The sequence below is a fragment of the Trachemys scripta genome, chromosome 10, assembly GCF_013100865.1.
Source record: "Trachemys scripta elegans isolate TJP31775 chromosome 10, CAS_Tse_1.0, whole genome shotgun sequence".
Classification (NCBI taxonomy): domain Eukaryota; kingdom Metazoa; phylum Chordata; order Testudines; family Emydidae; genus Trachemys; species Trachemys scripta.
The window spans coordinates 10,552,294-10,569,243 of NC_048307.1; the positions used below are offsets into that span (position 1 = coordinate 10,552,294).

Genomic DNA, 16,950 nt, shown 5'->3' on the forward strand with positions numbered 1-16,950 from the left:
TGTAGGTAGCCTGCCAGGAGCTGCTTCTCACTCCTAGTACGACTTTGTACTTCCTCAGCAGTGTTGCATTTTATCTGTTGGGTAATTTTCCTTGCCAAGTGACATCCAGATTTCTACACGTGCTTTGTGCTCTGCTTGCGGGGAAGAGCTCACAGCACTGTACTTCCAGCTTTAAGCCAGGGGTTCCACAAAGGGAGTCTTAGGAACGTTGGCACTGCCCATCCAGAGCCATTTCCAAGGAGCTTTATGCCTGAGAATGGAGCCTACCACCAGTTGAGTAAGTATGTTCCCCCAGAGGCTAGCACACCCTCTGCTAAGTTGCAGTGCAGTAGCATGTCCCATCATTTGACCCACTGATTCTGGCTTGGAAAGACACCTGATGCCTGTGTTATGTATGGGTTTACTTCGTTCTTCAGGCGGATCTGAGAAAGAAACGTGTGAGCAACTGGACTAGTAAATTGGGTCTTTACATTACAACTGTTGGCATTTCAAAGGCATAATTACAGGGAGGTACAAAATTGAATAAGTAGTTAGGTGAATACTATATATGTGAGGATCAAGAAGCAGTACACAGATAGTAACAATCATTGGCCGTAGGGTGCTGAGCAGTTTTTGGGATGACAAATTCAACGGTAAACAGTTCGCTGGTAAACATACAAGTGATTGATTCTACATAGAGAGCTAGGTGTGAAATCATTATACATGTGTATAGTGCATTTGAGATGTTTGAAAGAGCTGTCATATTCCCATGAAAGGCCAGAATTGTTGTATTGTGATACTTTATTTTAGTGGTGAGGTTTTGTGTCTTGTATTGTCTTATGTGTTGGGAGTAGTAGGTCTGCTAAGATCCATCTGTCTTCTGAAACTGTCAGTCAGCTTGTTACTTATTCATATCTCATATTTCTTGTATTTTGTCTAGCCACCGTGTAGTACTCTCATTTGTGAGCAGGAGTGTGACAGTACATTCCTAACAGTAGGTGATATTGGATCTCATACAGTCTTTTGAGTAAAGTAGTATTCATGAATTTATCTGGGCCAAGATGAAGACAGTGGAATTACATGAATGTAACAGATGAAAATTTTGGCCTTTCTGCTCCTTGGAATGTCACATGACTTTGTGCTCATTTCTTGCTGAATTTGGACACTTCCTGGTAAATGAGACAATCTGGTCCTGACTCTCAGACATTCCATGTCATGAACTGGTTGTTTGGAAATGACAGAACACTGTACTTTCAACAAGAATCCCATTGACCTCACTGGATGAGAGAAACATTGCAAGTTTGAATTTTGTGGACGCATTTTCTAACCCATGTAACATATGGGTTTAGAATAAGCCAAAACTTAAGTAAATAACACCCATGATAATTTTATATGATACAATTACATTTCATTCTCTCTTAATATTTATCTGTTTGTACTCATAAAAGGGAGGTGCTAATAGCACCAATGAGAACCAGCTATAATGCACGCAAGGGCAGTGGGAGCTTTTGCTAATGTGGGAATGAACCTCTATCCCAACCTTGGTTCCCACACAGCTCTGTCAATTCAACTTAATATGAGCCAAGGCTCACTGTACTAGAGTTAGTGCTAGTTTTATGATGGGGACGAACACACACACAGATATATACGATAAGTAGGGCAATGATTTTGGTGTCCAGAAACCTCCGTGACTTGAGCCTCTGGCGCCTGGGAGGTGCAGAGTCCTCCCCATAGCCCATGGTGGTTGGAAACTGTGGAGGGCCCAAGCTCCCAGCCGCAGTGGATGACGGGGTGCCCTGCAACTCCCAACCGCTGCGGGGGTGCCCTGCAACTCCCAGCTGCTGTGGTGGGGCAGGGATGCCCCGCAACTCCCAGCCGCTGTGGGCGGTGGGGGTGCCCCATAGCTCCTGGCCGCCATGGACAGCAGGGCCCCCGGGAGTTCCCAGCCACCACGGGCGGGTGCCCTGCAGCTCCCCACAGTGGGGGTGCCCCGGAGCTTCAAGCCACCACAGTCTGCTGGGGTGCCCCAAGTTGGGAGCCATGGGCGGTGGGGTGACTCCACAGCTCCAAGCTGGGGACCTCTGGGATGGTGTGGGGACCCTGCAGCTCCCCATTTTGTGATGCATATTTTTAGTAAAAGTCACAGACAGGTCATGGGCTTCTGTGAATTTTTCTTTATTGCCCGGGACCTGTCCGTGATTTTTACTAAAAATATGTGTGACAAAATCTTAGCCTTAACAATAAGACCTAAGCTAAGATCACCAGACTCATTTGCACTGATGGCCAAAGTGAATTTTGAACCCAGATCTCCTGAGTTGAACGGCTAGCGACTTGACCTTCCTGTACCTAGCATCTTGTCCTCCCCTTCCTCTTAACTCGTAACTCTTGCTCCCCTTAGCCTAGTTGGAATCCAGATCCCAGTTGTAAAAACAGACTGTTCATCACCACTAAAAACAAGTGTGAAGCCTGGAAATGGACTTCCCATAATCTCAACATTCCCTAGATCAAGTATCTCATGAGCCATGTACTACCCAAGGACAACAGCTTCTTTTTATACCTCTGTTTTCCCCCGCACTCTAGTAAAAAGAGAGTGTCTGTGTCAGCAGCTAAATGCTGCATTCAAACAAAAAAATCCAGTCTTTAAACCTGTTTGTATTACAATATCACCCTCATTGTCGTCGTCCTCATCATCATGCACAGTAGCGTGGAGGATGTGTAAATTAAAGTACTTACTAAGTGTCGAGCTTTCATCTCTCTGCTTGCTGCTTCTCGAATCCTTTTAAACGCACTAAATTCCTGTGGTAAATTATTAAAATTATTGTGCCATTAGCTTGATTTGCATGTTCTGAACTAACACTAATCTTTAGCATGCCAAGATCTGTCTCGGGACCTCCCAATCTTACACTCCCTGTATCTCCCCAATTGCGTCTCACCTCTCACCATTTTTACTACAACCCTTCTTACTTTCACCCCCATCTCTCTTGTGTCTCCTCTTTGTTTCTCTCTGCATTCCCCTCTCTCTCACCTTTCCTACTTCTTCTTCCTCCCTTCTATCTTTCCTTATCCCTGTTTCTCTTTTCTGTCTTTCTCCATCTCTCTTTCCTCCTGTTTCCCGTCCTTCTGTTACAGGAGAGCTGTCCCTAGAGGCACCATTTTAAACAATGGTGATATAAATGGAGCATTGAAATCCTACATTTGGATGTTAGATTGGCACCTAATGTGCATGTATAAAGCAGCTACATATGCACCTAAGAAGCCCTGTTAAGATGCCCACATCTGAAAATTCAGATGTACGTCTTCAGACACTCCTGGGGGAATACTGCACCTTAAAAATTCGGCACAAATTTTTAAAATTGTGCAAAATTCTGCAAATTTTATTTGTAAAAATTTCACTATATAATCATACCAGTTTCAATTATTTTGATAATTTATTTCAAAATACCTGTCAGCAAGTATGTCTGTAACAATACAGACACACACAAAAATTCCCCCCGGAGTAGAGAGTTAAAGAAACCCCTACGACAACCCAGTTCCTTTTTCTCTGTCCCCTTTCCCACAGAGCCCAGCTGGGGAGCCAGACATTCACACTCCCTCCCCGCTAGAGCCCAGCCATGGCTGTCCCAGCCCAGACACTCACCCCCCCTTCCCCCCCAACCCAGACCAGCCATGCCCCCCCCCCCTTAGCCCAGACACTCACACACACACCCCAGACCAGCCATGGGCCCACCCCAGCCACTCACACTCCCTATCCCCCAGAGGCCAGCTGCAGGCCCAGACACTCTTATCCTCTACCCCCACAGAGGCCAGGGAACCAGAGGGAGAAAGAGCCTGATGCTGGGTCCCAGGCTTGCACGGAGATTCCTGCGCACTGCCCCCCTCCTTCCTTCAGGGTGTACTGGAAACTGCAGGTGCTGGGAACCCTCCAGTTCCCCCGGCCTTGTCTTCTATTTGTGAGCTGGGCTCTGCACTGGCCCTAGTGGCATCCAACGTCTCTGCAGCCCATTTCTGGGGGGGGAGGGGGGAAGGAAATTCTGTGCGCACAACATTATTTTCTGCAAAATTCTGCATTGCCCAGTGGCGCAGAATTCTCCTCAGGAGTAACACTTGTCAAGTTGTCTGTCCTGATCACCGTGTTAATCATTCCGTTTTCTCTTAGTATGTATTGGGAAATGCCATGAATAACACTTTCAGAAGAGCCTACGTTAAATCCCATTTTCAAAAATGATGTAGACACTTAGGAGCCCAAGTTTCATTGTCTTAGGGCTGGTCTCCACTGAAAATTTACATTGGCATAGCTATGTCTCGGGGTGTGAAAAATCCACAGACCTAATCCTGGTGTAGACAGTGCTAGGTCAATGGAAGAACTCTTCTGTCAGTCTAGCTACTTCAAGCTACAGCCTAGCCACCTCTCTAGGAGGTGGATTAACTACAGGGATGGGAGAACCCCTCTCAGCACTGTAGTGAGTGTGTACCCTAAAGCACTACAGTGGCACAGCTGCAGCTATGCCGGTGTAGCATTTTAAGTGCAGACATAGCCTCACAGCGTTCAAAATGGGATGTAGATTCCTAAGTCACTCACAGATGCTTTTCAAAATGATTAGCAACTAGTGCTCAGATGCTATGGTGGTGGGCGGGATATAAATACCTGCATAGAAGAGAATACACACAGAAAGGGTGGCAAAAAAGCCTAAGTGTCGCTACCACGCTGTTTGCGAAGGAGGGTTTTTTCCATGTTCTGTGTTTTTATTATTGGTAATAGATGTTGTGCAGGCAAATCTGATTGGATGCTGCCTGTCTGGGCTATCACAATCTGTTGTGGGTTTTGCTATTCAGACAAAATTAGTCATTTTCCTTCCTGTATGAGAACTTGATAAGAACTCTGAAGGGCTAAGGCTAACAGACTTGAGGAATGCACAATCAGTTTGCCCTGGACCTCAGATATCTTACCTGATGGAGAGCACTGCAGAAAACGTGAATCTTAATCTTGTACCGGACTGAAGTCACTGCAGTGACATACTAAATATTATTGCACTGATTAGGAGAACACATGACCTCCACAGCAACATCTCATAGGACAAACCAGCATTCTCAGTAAAGGATCAATTTGCCCTTCCACAAAATAGATTAAAGCTAGGGATGGGAATCCCCATGCAAGCTCAAGTAAAACTAAATGGAATAAGCAAGAGTGTGTACTGTTCAGATATTAAGCAAGATTCTCCTGGCATGCAGAACAATTTCCAGCATTCTGTCTTTGATGCATATCATCTTTTCTAGACTGTGAGGTGCAAAGCCACTCCTGAGCACTACGCAATAACGATAATAATTGATCCTTGCGTCATCCATGCATGATTCTTTCACTTTTGGTGGAATGGAGTTTTATACGTTGTTCTGTTATTAGTTGGGAAAGTAGAACTCTTCTGAGGTTTATTCCAGTTGTTCTCTCCTGTTTAGAACTCCTGACTAGGAACTAATCTCCTGGGATTTATTCCACTATTTTAATATTTCATAAGGACATAAATATGAATGTAGGGACAACTTTGTAGATTTCTCCTTTTTATTCTTCTAGGTCTGACTCTCTTGAGGAAGTGATAATAAGTATGAAGAGTGAAGAGGAATTCTTTCTCTCTCCTTTTGCCAGAAGTGAGTTGGGTTTGCTTCCAGAGCATTCTGAACCACAGTTTAGGTTTGGATTGTCTCTGCCTCTCGTCTCTGATGTGTACTGAAAATGAGAGTTGGTTCCCTTGTGAACCAAGAGGGAAACTGAATAACGGGTAACTCTCTTGTGAACTGCAAGTGAAATCAAGTGATATATGAGCGTACCTCCTAACTGTCCTCAGTGAGGACTGTGATAGGCTGGGCCTCTCCTTTGGGTCACACTCAGGCAGTTTGAGTCTCTTCCACTTACAGAGTCCTTTCCCCATTTGGGAACTTTACGCCAAACTCTCTGGCACTATGGGGATCTCCTGCTTAAGGGGACATTCAGTCTCTGAGTTCCCTTATAAAGGTCTGATTTGTATATGGCAGTCTGGCACAGCTGGATCCGGGTCAGGGTTTACCTTCAACCTCTGCCCTGCAGTGATCAGGTTGTTCTATGTCTAGTAAGTCCTTGTAGGCAGCAGAGGCTTGTCAGCTGTTTCCCTCTCCGCTGCTCTGTTGCAAGAGTCCGCTACTTCTGGGACACAGCAGCTTTCCTCCTGGTTGCTACGTCTTCCTGTGACAAGATTTCTTTTTTAAGCTCGCTTCCTTCAGCTGGAGCACGCTTTGCAGGTGTCCCAATTTGGTACCATTTGAGCCCAGAGAAGCTCGTTAGCCTTCTCCTGATTGGGATGGGGACATGCCTTAGGACAAGGACCCAGCTTTACCTCACTGATCCCCTGCAAATCTAGTAATGGTCTCTTTCCCGCTGCAAATTATTTGTAACAAGAAGCCTGACTCAGTAAGAGAAGTGGATAGAAGATATTTATGCTAATGGAAAACTATATTGTGTTTAAAACTTTCTATTCTGTTTTTTATGGGTCCGACATTTTATATCTTCTACATTTTGCTGACGCTGGGGCATTTTGCAAGCTGGTTGACTCTCTTATAGACAGAGAGAGGGAGTGCTGATTGAAGTGGTTGTTTCAGTGTCCACCCAAACTAAGTAAAGCAGAAACATAGCTATTTTCAACCTTGATTATCCAGCAATGCTCTCGGCCTCCTAGAGATACTTTGAGGATTTCAGAATCTGAAGTAATAATACTGTAGTAATAATAATTAATACTTCCCTAATACCTACCATCCTGGGATTTCAAAGTGCTTTGCAGTTACTAATGAATCGTGCTTTGTGATGTTGGTATTTATTGCTATCCTGAGGCCTTGGCTACACTGGCAATTCACAGCGCTGCACTTGCTGCACTCAGGGGTGTGAAAAAACACCCCCCCCCGAGCGCAGCGAGTGCAGCGCTGTAAAGCGCCAGTGTAATCAGCGCCTGTAGCGCTGCACGCTCGCTCGCAGCGCTGCAAGCTATTCCCCTCAGAGAGGCAGCGCTGTGAATCCGCGAGTGTAGCCAAGGCCTGATTATCAGATGGAGACACTGCAACACAGAGACTAAGGTTCACATTTTCAAAAGCAGGCTCTGATTTTAGGTTTCCCTCCTCTAGGGTATCCAAATTTAGACACCTGTCTGGACAAACTTTTCAAATGTGGTTCCCAAAGTTACCGGTAGGTATCTAAATCCATATTTATGTATCTAAATAAAAGGGGCCTGATTTTCAATAGTGCAGAACTCCAGCCAGAAACAGTGAGAGTGGTGGGTACTCAGCACCTCTGAAATTAGACTGAGGTTGTCTAAAGTTCAGCACCCACAATTCAGAGGCCACTTTTGCAAATTTGGCCTTCAATGACCTACCCAAGGCTATATGAAAAACTAGTGGCAGAGCCAAGAATAAAGCCACGTTTCCTGGTTCTTTAAGCAAAAGAACTGATTTCCCTATTACATTTCACATTCTGATTTTCCTTTAGGAGGAAAAATAGCACAAAATTCTTCTCTTTTTATTGTATTTTGTTGTAGTTGGATGTTGCTCTGATACCGCAAAGCTGCATCTATCCAAAGAGAGGGCTTATGAAAAAAGCTCTCTGCTGTCATTATTATGGTTAAGGCTATGTTTTTGTCAAGGTTTTTTAGTTAAAATCATGGACAGGTCATGGGCAGTAAAGAAAAATTCATGGCCCATGACCTGTCCATGACTTGTACTATATACCCCTGACAAAATCTTGGGGGTGGGGGAATGGACCGGGGGTGCCATGGGTACTCTTGCGGGGGACTACCGGGGGGCACCAGGGGTGCTGAGGAGGGCGGACTGGGGGCGCTGCAGGTCCTGGGAGGGCGGACTGGGGGGTGCCAAGGGTGCTGGTGGGGCAGACTGGGGGCGCCGCCGGTGCTGGGGGGGGTAGTGGTGTGTGACCCAGGACTCCTGCTGGTGCTGGAGGGTTGGTGGGGCTGGCAGGCTCCCTACCTGGCTCCGTGCCTCCCCAGAAGCAGTGACATCCTCGTCCCTCAGCTCCTGGGTGTAAGCGCGGCCAGCCAGCTCCGCATGCTGCCTCCACCCCGAGCGCAGGCTCCACAGCTCCCATTGGCCGTGAGCTGCATTGGCAGCCAATGGGAGCTGCAGGGTTTGTGCCTGCAGGCAGAGGCAGCACGCAGAGCCCTCTGGCCGCGCCTCTGCCTAGGAGCCGGACATACCAGCCGCTTCTGGGGAGCCCCCCCCCAAAGTAAGTGCCACCCACAGCCCTCATCCTGTCCCGCGCCCCAACCCCCAGCCCCCTCCCTCACCCAAACTCCTGCTGCTGGGGGAGGGGGACACAGTGACCTGAGACTTCCCCAGCAGCATCCAGTGTGGCTGACCCAAGGGCTGCCTGAGCTGCTCAGGCGGCCCCCGGGCCAGTCACACCGGCCACTGCAGAAGTCACGGAGGTCCTGGAAAGTCACGGAATCTGTGACTTCTGTGACCTCCATGACAAACTCGCAGCCTTAATTATGATTTATTATATTACTGTACAAACACATGGTAGGAAGGCACTTCCTGTCCCTTGTGTGCTAGAGAAACATACAAAGGAAGAGAATGAGCTACAGCATACACGCAAAGCATTGCTGATGATAATAGGCACACATCTTGCAGGTTCCAGCTTAAAAATCTTATCCTTCTTATGTAACCCTTTTCTTTTTTATAAATATTATTTAAAACCTTGCTTTTATTTCATCTATTTAGCATCAAACACTAACCCACGCCCCCAACCCACCCCCGTTTGTATATTAACGTGTAGTTAACATGAGAATTTTCTGTGTTGTGGTTTCTTTTTAACTGCCACCACGCTATGAACATCTGTGAACAAAATGCGGAAGTCCAAGGGACCCAGATAATTCACCACTTCCAGAATAAACTTCCTCCTCCTCACTTGCACGGCACCCTGTGTTTTTTTCATATCTCAACCAAGAAGCAACCAAGTGATCCACAGAGATCACTGAGCACTGTGCTCCCACTCTGTTCTAGAGAGCAGGGTTTGGTTCTGGTCACCTCAGGACTGATAGAGTGGCAAGAATTCAGAGGAAGGTAATGGAAACGATTAAGGGGCTGGAGGGATTAACTTCTGCACCATCATGGTGAACGCTGCCTGCGTTGAATAAAAGTCTGGCCGTGGGAGCTTTTCCACAACAGTGTTTTAGCAATGCTCCCTTGAGTTGAATTGCAGAATAACAACTCCTCCATCCCCACGATTTTTCCCTTGCTGTTCTTGTTGCTTCTAAGAGAAGCTCCTTGCCTGTCCTGCCTTTGGACTTCCACCTAACTAAGAGACCCCAGGATTCAAAGCTAAACTCATTCACTGGATGTTGTTAGAATAATAATAAACCCCAAGCATTTTATCTGTCTAAAAATGAAGCTTTAGATCTGACCTGGAGATGAGTGCTTTATGGAAACTTGGTTCTGAAGCCTGGGAGGTTTTTTCCCTTGATCAGTGGAGAGCAGTCCCTGGCATATGAAAGTGTGAAGGCTGAGAGAGACCAGGGAAGAGCTTTAACTGTGAGGTGATTTGTTCAGTCAAAAATTGTAACAAAAAGAAAAAAATAGCAAACACATAGTAAGGTACATTTGTGTGAAACAGCCAGGAGAAGGCCAGTCCCTGAGAGAGAGAGAGGAAGAGAATGCTTCTTTTAATGTAAAAAGGGATTCTCTCTTTTATTCTTCTGAATCTACGAAGACCTTTGAAATAGTTAGGACTAGCTGGAGGTTATTATTGGATTAAGATCTCCTACTGTTAAAGAATATCTTGTATACTAAACACTGAAAGGAACAGCGGGAGAGCAATTCCTCAACTGCTGTGGATAGTCTTATTTCTTTATGGCCAAATCACGGTTCAAGTCAGCCCAAGTTTGTGTATTTGCACCTGTGATTTGTGATGGATGCCAAAGTGTTTCCATGGTACTTAATAGTCTCTGAAGGTGTCAGGTTACAACTCAAGACGTGCTGGAATCAGATGCTAGAGAATGCTTATAAAGATCAGATGCAATAAATGGTTACATATTTTTATACATTTCAAGGACATTGAAATCTGTTATTTTTAATTGCTTTTTATTTTAAGTGAAAACAGCTTCTCTGCAAAGATGTCAGAGGAAGGAAGGATAGAGGCAAGGAATAATGCACTTCAGATATGCAGGAAGTGTGTGCTGCTGGAAGTCTCTTCTCCATTTAAAACTCTTAGCCACTAATGCAGTGAATTTGTTAGTTTTCATTGGACTTTAGTTGACCTCCTCTGGTTCCTGACCAGAGCACCCAGGCTCCAGCCTCTCACTAGTATTTAATTAATTATAGAGTATTAGGTTAAATAGTAAGTTAAATAGACATTTGGTGCTGTCATAGAATCACCTTCAGTTTTTCCAGTGAACCGCAGGAGTAATTCCATGGAAGACAATGGAATTACTCCAGGCTCACACTCTTGTAAATAAGAACAGAATCAGACCCAAGGAATCCCGCGATGCAAAACCCTGAGCTCCAGAAGCTGTATTTTACTCACTAATAGCCCCTCTAATAGACCAAACATCAGCTCTGAGAGGAGTCAAGGATGTTTGTCACACTGGACTTCAAAGGTGGGAGATGTAAAGAAAGATGCAAAAGGCTCTTGTATGGAGACAGGGGACCACTCCTCTAGGATTTTTTTGATGGCTTGTGCATGTGTAGTAAATCCTTGTTTTATAATGAAGTTCTTATATTCCTAAATGGAAGGATCTTGATGGAGGGTTTTTTTTTTTAAATTCCTATGAAAATGTTTCTGCAATAGAGTGGTGTTGCTGAGTGAACTCCGCTCTTTGAATCATCTCATGGAGGGATCCCTCAGTGATGTCCCAAGGGAGCACTGGCAAAGAATGTAACAGTTCCTGATTCCACAGAGCAGGCTGGAAGAGATTCTGGGGTGTTGTGAACTCCAGAGAAGAGTTTATATTGCTCCCCTTGAGGCCCATCTCTGAGCTTATTGGGAACCTATCAAAAATCAAAGGATCTGGGGCATTGGGCTTTTGGATGCAAAAGACTAGCCCTGGGTGGATATAAGGGTGATCTTTAGTTCCTCTGTGATCTTTAGGTCCAAGCTTTGGCCCACATTTGGTCCATCCTCTCAAGGAAAAGGGCTAGAAATTTAGCTTTAAAAGAATGAAAGCTAAGATACTCTTAGGCCTTGTGTGCATGGAATAACTTTAGGGGTTTTTTTGGGGGGGGGGGAGAACTACTGTGCGTGTGCGCGCGCACACACACATACACCCACTATTTTTTTTTTAAATTCTCTGGCATTGTATCCCACATTTATTATTCTGCTTTGGAAGTGAAATACCACTATTCCAGAATGAGTTTTTTAGTGTAAGGTTCCTGTGGACACAGCAGTATTTTGGATTAACTGTTTCACTTCAGGCAGTCCTCCCACTGCTGTCGAAACTGCATAGCTTCACATCTGGATTGTGTGCCCTCTACTGCTTTGGGGTCGTTTGAATGGGTGTCATCTTTTCTTTTAAATGTTAACACTCAGGCAAGTGCATGCCTTTGCAATTCCTGTCTGTGGTGGAGCTGCATACCCAAAATAGCAGCCATGCCCTGTGCTTCTTCGTTCTCCCATCTGGCAGTTCTGGACTTCCTTGCCTTCTGGCGAGAATAGATCATCCAGGCCCATCCGAACAGCAGTCACTAGACGCAAGGAAAAACAAATGGAGGAGAAAGGGTAGTCCTGGGACATAGGCCAGTGCTGCTACAAAACAAAAGAGCTCTCGCAAGAGACAAGAACGGGACCTCCAGTAATGCTCCCACTATCTGTCCCTACTATGAGGAGCTGGACTGGATTTTTGCAAGGGAGATCACCACCAAACCCCAGCATGGGGAAGAAGGCCTTGGATGGCACTGTAACAACTGCCAAAGGCACCCAAGTGACCACAGATGGCATCAACAAAGCAGTGTACAGACTCCTTCACTATAGTTATTCTGCATTAGTTCTAGCAGTAAAATATATTCAGAAAAATCTTTCTCACGTAGACAAGGCGTCAAATTTCTAGTTCCCCCAAATTTGAAGGCGCTTTCAGCCCCAGGCTTCATAGACCTAACCCTAAGGGCTAGCTCAGCTCAGTGACTCCCAGTGTTTCCCAGGCAGTTTTGCAGTTCCTGAAACTGGAGGCTGAGGAAGTCATAACACATTCACGAGAACTCTTCTGGCCCAAGGAAAATAGTTTATTGCTGTTGAGCTAATTAGTTACTGATTAAAAGTCAGTTACTAAGAAAAGTCTCATCAAGCAGAACTCTTGTTCTCAGACTTGGAGAACAGCATATTGTTTTTAGATCACATCCTTTTAAAACCTTCAATATCTGGCTTAAGGAAACCTCCTGGATAGAGCCCCTAGCCTCCTTTTATCCCTGGTGGGATTTCAGGGCTTGACAGGGTGCTTTGGGGATTGCTTGCAGTAGGGCCAGAACACTTCCTTCTCCTAGTTCCATCCAAAAATCTGTTACCACATCCTTGATCTGAGCACCCTGGAAGGAGCTTTAAGGGAACTGTCTCTGCCTTTCCTTTCCCCATCTGAGGGTGTTGTGGTGTTTACATAATATACCTGCTGTATGCAGCGTTCTTCACACTTATTACATTTGATTGTAGGCCATGCACATAGAAAGTTCTTTTCTCAAACACATCACTGGGAAGGAAGGTCTTGGGTTGAAAGCCCTGTATTGGGAGTCAGGAGAGCTGGGTTCAGTTCCTGCCACAGACTTTCTTTGTGTGAACTTAGGGGCTGTCCATTAATTACATAACACATTTTCGGTGACTTTTTTTAAGATCCACCCACCCCCTTGTAATGCTGGAACAAACACACAGATTAAGGACCCTAATGAGTTATGTAATTTATGGACGGCCCCATGTGCAAGTCACTGAATCTCTCTGTGCTCTCAGCTCCCCATCTCCTCCAGCCTTTGTCTGTCCTGTTTAGATCTCTGCCTATGTGTTTGAAAAGTGGGTCTGCAGTCTGGGTTGGGCTCTCCCAGGCACTACTGTGATATAATAATAGGAGGCTGCTGTTAACATCTTGAAGACAGGCTGAGTCCAGCCAGACAGAATGGCTAACTCTGACTTGATTGCTAATCTTAGAGTGCATTATAAAAACATTTAAAATTCAGAGTACCTAGCATTCCTATCTGATGCTTGGGAGATTTCTTTTGCTGTGTGCTGACTTACTTCGCTACGTTTTCTCACCTCATTGTTGCCTGCCCTGAAACCTTCCTGGATGAGCTGGTCACCAAGAAAAAGTTGGCAGGAGACCGTTTAGCAACAGCTCAAATATTATGTGACCACATTTTGCATGAGTCAAGAATATTTTCATGCTCCGATGGTGTCACACACATTTAAACCCACTCATACACACGCACACAGACACCTGTATGCACACAGATACTTACGTTCATGCCCATGCACTGATTCACAGACAGCCACCGTGTACTGCGTGTGCATACATCTACTTTTGGAAATTCAGATGCAGTCACTCACACATATAGCTGCACATTGCACATACACCTGAAGCGTACATGCTCACATCTGTAAAGCTGAGATAAACCTGTGTGGGGAGGGGAGAGAGTGAATGCCCCATAATAGTTTAGTGACTGCGTGTCTTTGTGCTGCTGAGCTCTGCAAATTCAGGCCCCTTTCTTCCATTACACATCCTGCAGCACAGTAACCATTCAGAAGAGGAATTCTCTGACTTTTAGGAACCATCATAGTGTTAACCAGGCTGCAGAATCATCGCTTGAGCAATATGCAATCGTTCAGAGTCTAGCTAGAACCTCTCTAAGCTGTCACTTCTCAGATGAGCTGAAGACAGGTTGCACTTCAGCACAAACAGTTTTAATATAGGGCAATATCAGCATTCCTGAGAGGTGCAGCCGAGTTCATCGCATGTGACAGGGCAGCTCAGAATGGTAAACAGGATTGAAACCCTCCTGAGTCAGTGTGCTTCGTATTTATTTGCTGATTTGTTTCCTTTGCTAAGGAGCAGAGCCAGAAATGGATGACTGCCTAGAGATGCTGAAAGATGAGGAGGAAGCCCTGTGGGAGAATGTAGAGTGCAATCGGCACATGCTGAGCCGGTACATCAATCCAGCCAAGTTGACCCCGTATCTGCGTCAGTGTAAAGTCATCGACGAGCAAGATGAAGACGAGGTGCTCAACTCGCATATGCTGCTCTCCAAAATTAACCGAGCAGGTAATTCTTTCCTGAACGGCCAAGACTGCACCAGTTTGTGTGCTGCATTGCCTGGGTTGGGTTGACCTGACCCCAGCATTGAATTAAAATCTATGAAGGGCTCTCTGTTCCCTTTCAGTTAGATTTTTGGGGAAAAATCTGATGTTCACGAAAATGAACTGCTGTTTGGTAGTAGTGACTATAGCCAAGCCTGTGTTGTACAGAATGATGCTCACCAAGTTTTCATTCCTACATTTGCCAGTACATTTCAGTTATGATAGGCAGCAACCACTTCTCTTTCATGCCTGATGCCCAGATATCTCTGTCAATCAGGGCTGGTCAGCAGCGCCCCTTTGATTTGAGCATCACTTTTGATGGAAAGGTTTGCAATTCTGGCATTTCAGTACTGTACAGCGTGGGCTGTGTTGAATGCCACTGTCTTTCGAAGGCTCAAATCCAAATGCTACCTTCCCTACCCTATTCCTTCAGAGTAACAGCCCGCACAAACATGGAGAACACATAGCATAGCTTCATGAGATCAGCTGCGCACAGTGTGACAAGACTGGCTTTTCCACACTGTATTTATGTGCCAGCGATGTTAAATCTGGAGCGGGCTTGGCCTCAGGGTTACAATATCTGATTATCTTGTTCCCAGTACTCCTGTGTCCTCTCTCATTGCACTATTGTTGGGTTGTCCCTAGGCCGACTGCTGGACATCCTTCATACCAAGGGTCAAAGGGGCTATGTAGTTTTCTTAGAAAGCCTGGAGTTTTACTATCCTGAACTCTACAAACTGGTGACGGGGAAGGAGCCCACACGGAGATTTTCTACCATTGTCGGTGAGTAGGATCAGTCCCTGAGGAAATAAGGGATGGAGTCAAGACACGAGATAAGATTGATTTTTTTTTTCAGATGAGAAGTGTTAATGAGGCGTAGTGACGGGTAGTAGCTCATTCCCACTTCTCACTCTCTGGTCTGGTACGGCCTAGCATTGACTAAGCTGTTGGTGAAAGCAACACCCCGGTTGTAGGAGTGCTACCCAGTCTGCCTCCGTTTCTAGGATGGCAGTCATTACAAGGTGCCTCACGGAAAGACATTAGGGACCAGAATCTCATCTCAGTTACACTGGTGTGAGTCTGGGGTAGCTCTGTTGAAATAGACAGAGGTACTCTGGATTTGCACCAGGATTACTGAGATCCAATGGGTGTACATGAACCTGCTCCACCAAGTCCAAAAACAGGGGCATGGATATGTGTGTATTCACCATTGTAGTATATATACCTGTGTATTAGAATGTGTGTGAAGACTGAGTTGATGAGTACATATGCAGTTACATATGCTGTCTGTGTGTACTCTGAACATGTGCATGTATGAATATAAATATACGTATGTGTCTGTGTATAGTGACTCTATATATGATGGGGTGCATATATGTATGATTGTATTGTCTATGTATGGTATTTGTGTGTCTGCTAGTGAGTTTGACTGTGTCTGTATATTTCATTGTGTGTGTGTATTGTGTGTGTGTGCATGTGCATTTGTTTGTTCCCCACCTGTGCTGTTCCAACTTTGCCTGAACCCACATTATTAACCTGCTCCAGAGCAGTGCCATGGATCTTGGAGATGATGGGCTGTTTGATTCTTTTCAGTGGAGGAGGGACATGAGGGTCTCACCCATTTCCTAATGAATGAAATCATTAAGCTACAGCAGCAGGTGAAGACAAAGGATGTGCAGCGCTGTGAACTCTTGGCCAAGTCCCGCCAGCTGGAGGATGACAGGAAGCAGCTGAAATTGAACAATATAGAGTTGCTGACCTTCCAGGAGAGATACAACAAGATGAAGGAGGAAAGGAACAACTACAACGACGAGCTGATCAAGGTGAAGGATGAGAACTACAACCTGGCCATGAGATACGCCCAGCTGAGCGAAGAGAAGAACATGGCTGTGATGAGGAGCCGGGACCTCCAGCTAGAGGTAAAAGAGATGCTCTGGATTGGTTTGGGTATAAATCACAGATGGAGCATGAAGTGTGGCAATTGGCTCAGTGGTATTTTCAATTATGCTAAAGGTGTGTAGAACTCATACTTGCTTTGCTTATCCAGGTTAGAGGCTCACAGCATAATGAAATGTTAAGCGGAGATGATGTGTATTAGTGTAAGATTCCCTCTGAGGGATGGGACTTCCCAGCCTATGGAGAAAGGAAAAACATTGTTTTTTCAGCATCAATAATATATTGGGGCAGTTACCCAAGTATGCACTAAAGTTTCATGGTGGATTATCCAAGAGTTCCAGCATACCATGCTGGCACTGTATTGAGCTGTTGGGAATTAACCACCCCAAGAGCATGAAGTCCGTGTTTTGTGTGCACTCAACTAGAGGTGAGGATGTATTTAGAGAAGCATATACAGAGGCTTGATGTATTTTGGAGAATCTTTTTTTTCCCTGTGCCTCTTTCTGCTTTTCATTGGTTCCTGGGGTGTCCTAGATTGACCAGCTGAAGCATCGGTTGAATAAGATGGAGGAGGAATGCAAGCTGGAGAGGAACCAGTCACTGAAGCTGAAGAATGACATTGAAAACCGACCCAAGAAGGAACAGGTTCTGGAGTTGGAGCGGGAGAATGAGATCATGAAGACCAAAATCCAAGAGTTACAATCTATCATTCAGGTAAGCCAGAGGAGGAATTATGCCCCATCCTCTTACTCTGTGCCTTGAAATCAGTACACATGCCCATTATA

At 45.4% G+C, this 16,950-nt stretch overlaps 1 protein-coding gene across 2 annotated transcripts in view; it reads left to right on the forward strand.

The window, feature by feature from the left end:
* CARD11 (caspase recruitment domain family member 11) overlaps positions 1-16,950 on the forward strand; it is a 75,651-nt gene that overhangs the window by 23,078 nt on the left and 35,623 nt on the right. For both annotated transcript variants that reach the window (XM_034784573.1, XM_034784574.1), the window contains exons 2-5: positions 14,022-14,234; positions 14,915-15,052; positions 15,863-16,188; positions 16,700-16,879. In XM_034784573.1, coding sequence (XP_034640464.1) covers positions 14,022-14,234; positions 14,915-15,052; positions 15,863-16,188; positions 16,700-16,879 — 857 coding nt within the window. The remainder of the gene's footprint in view (positions 1-14,021; positions 14,235-14,914; positions 15,053-15,862; positions 16,189-16,699; positions 16,880-16,950) is intronic.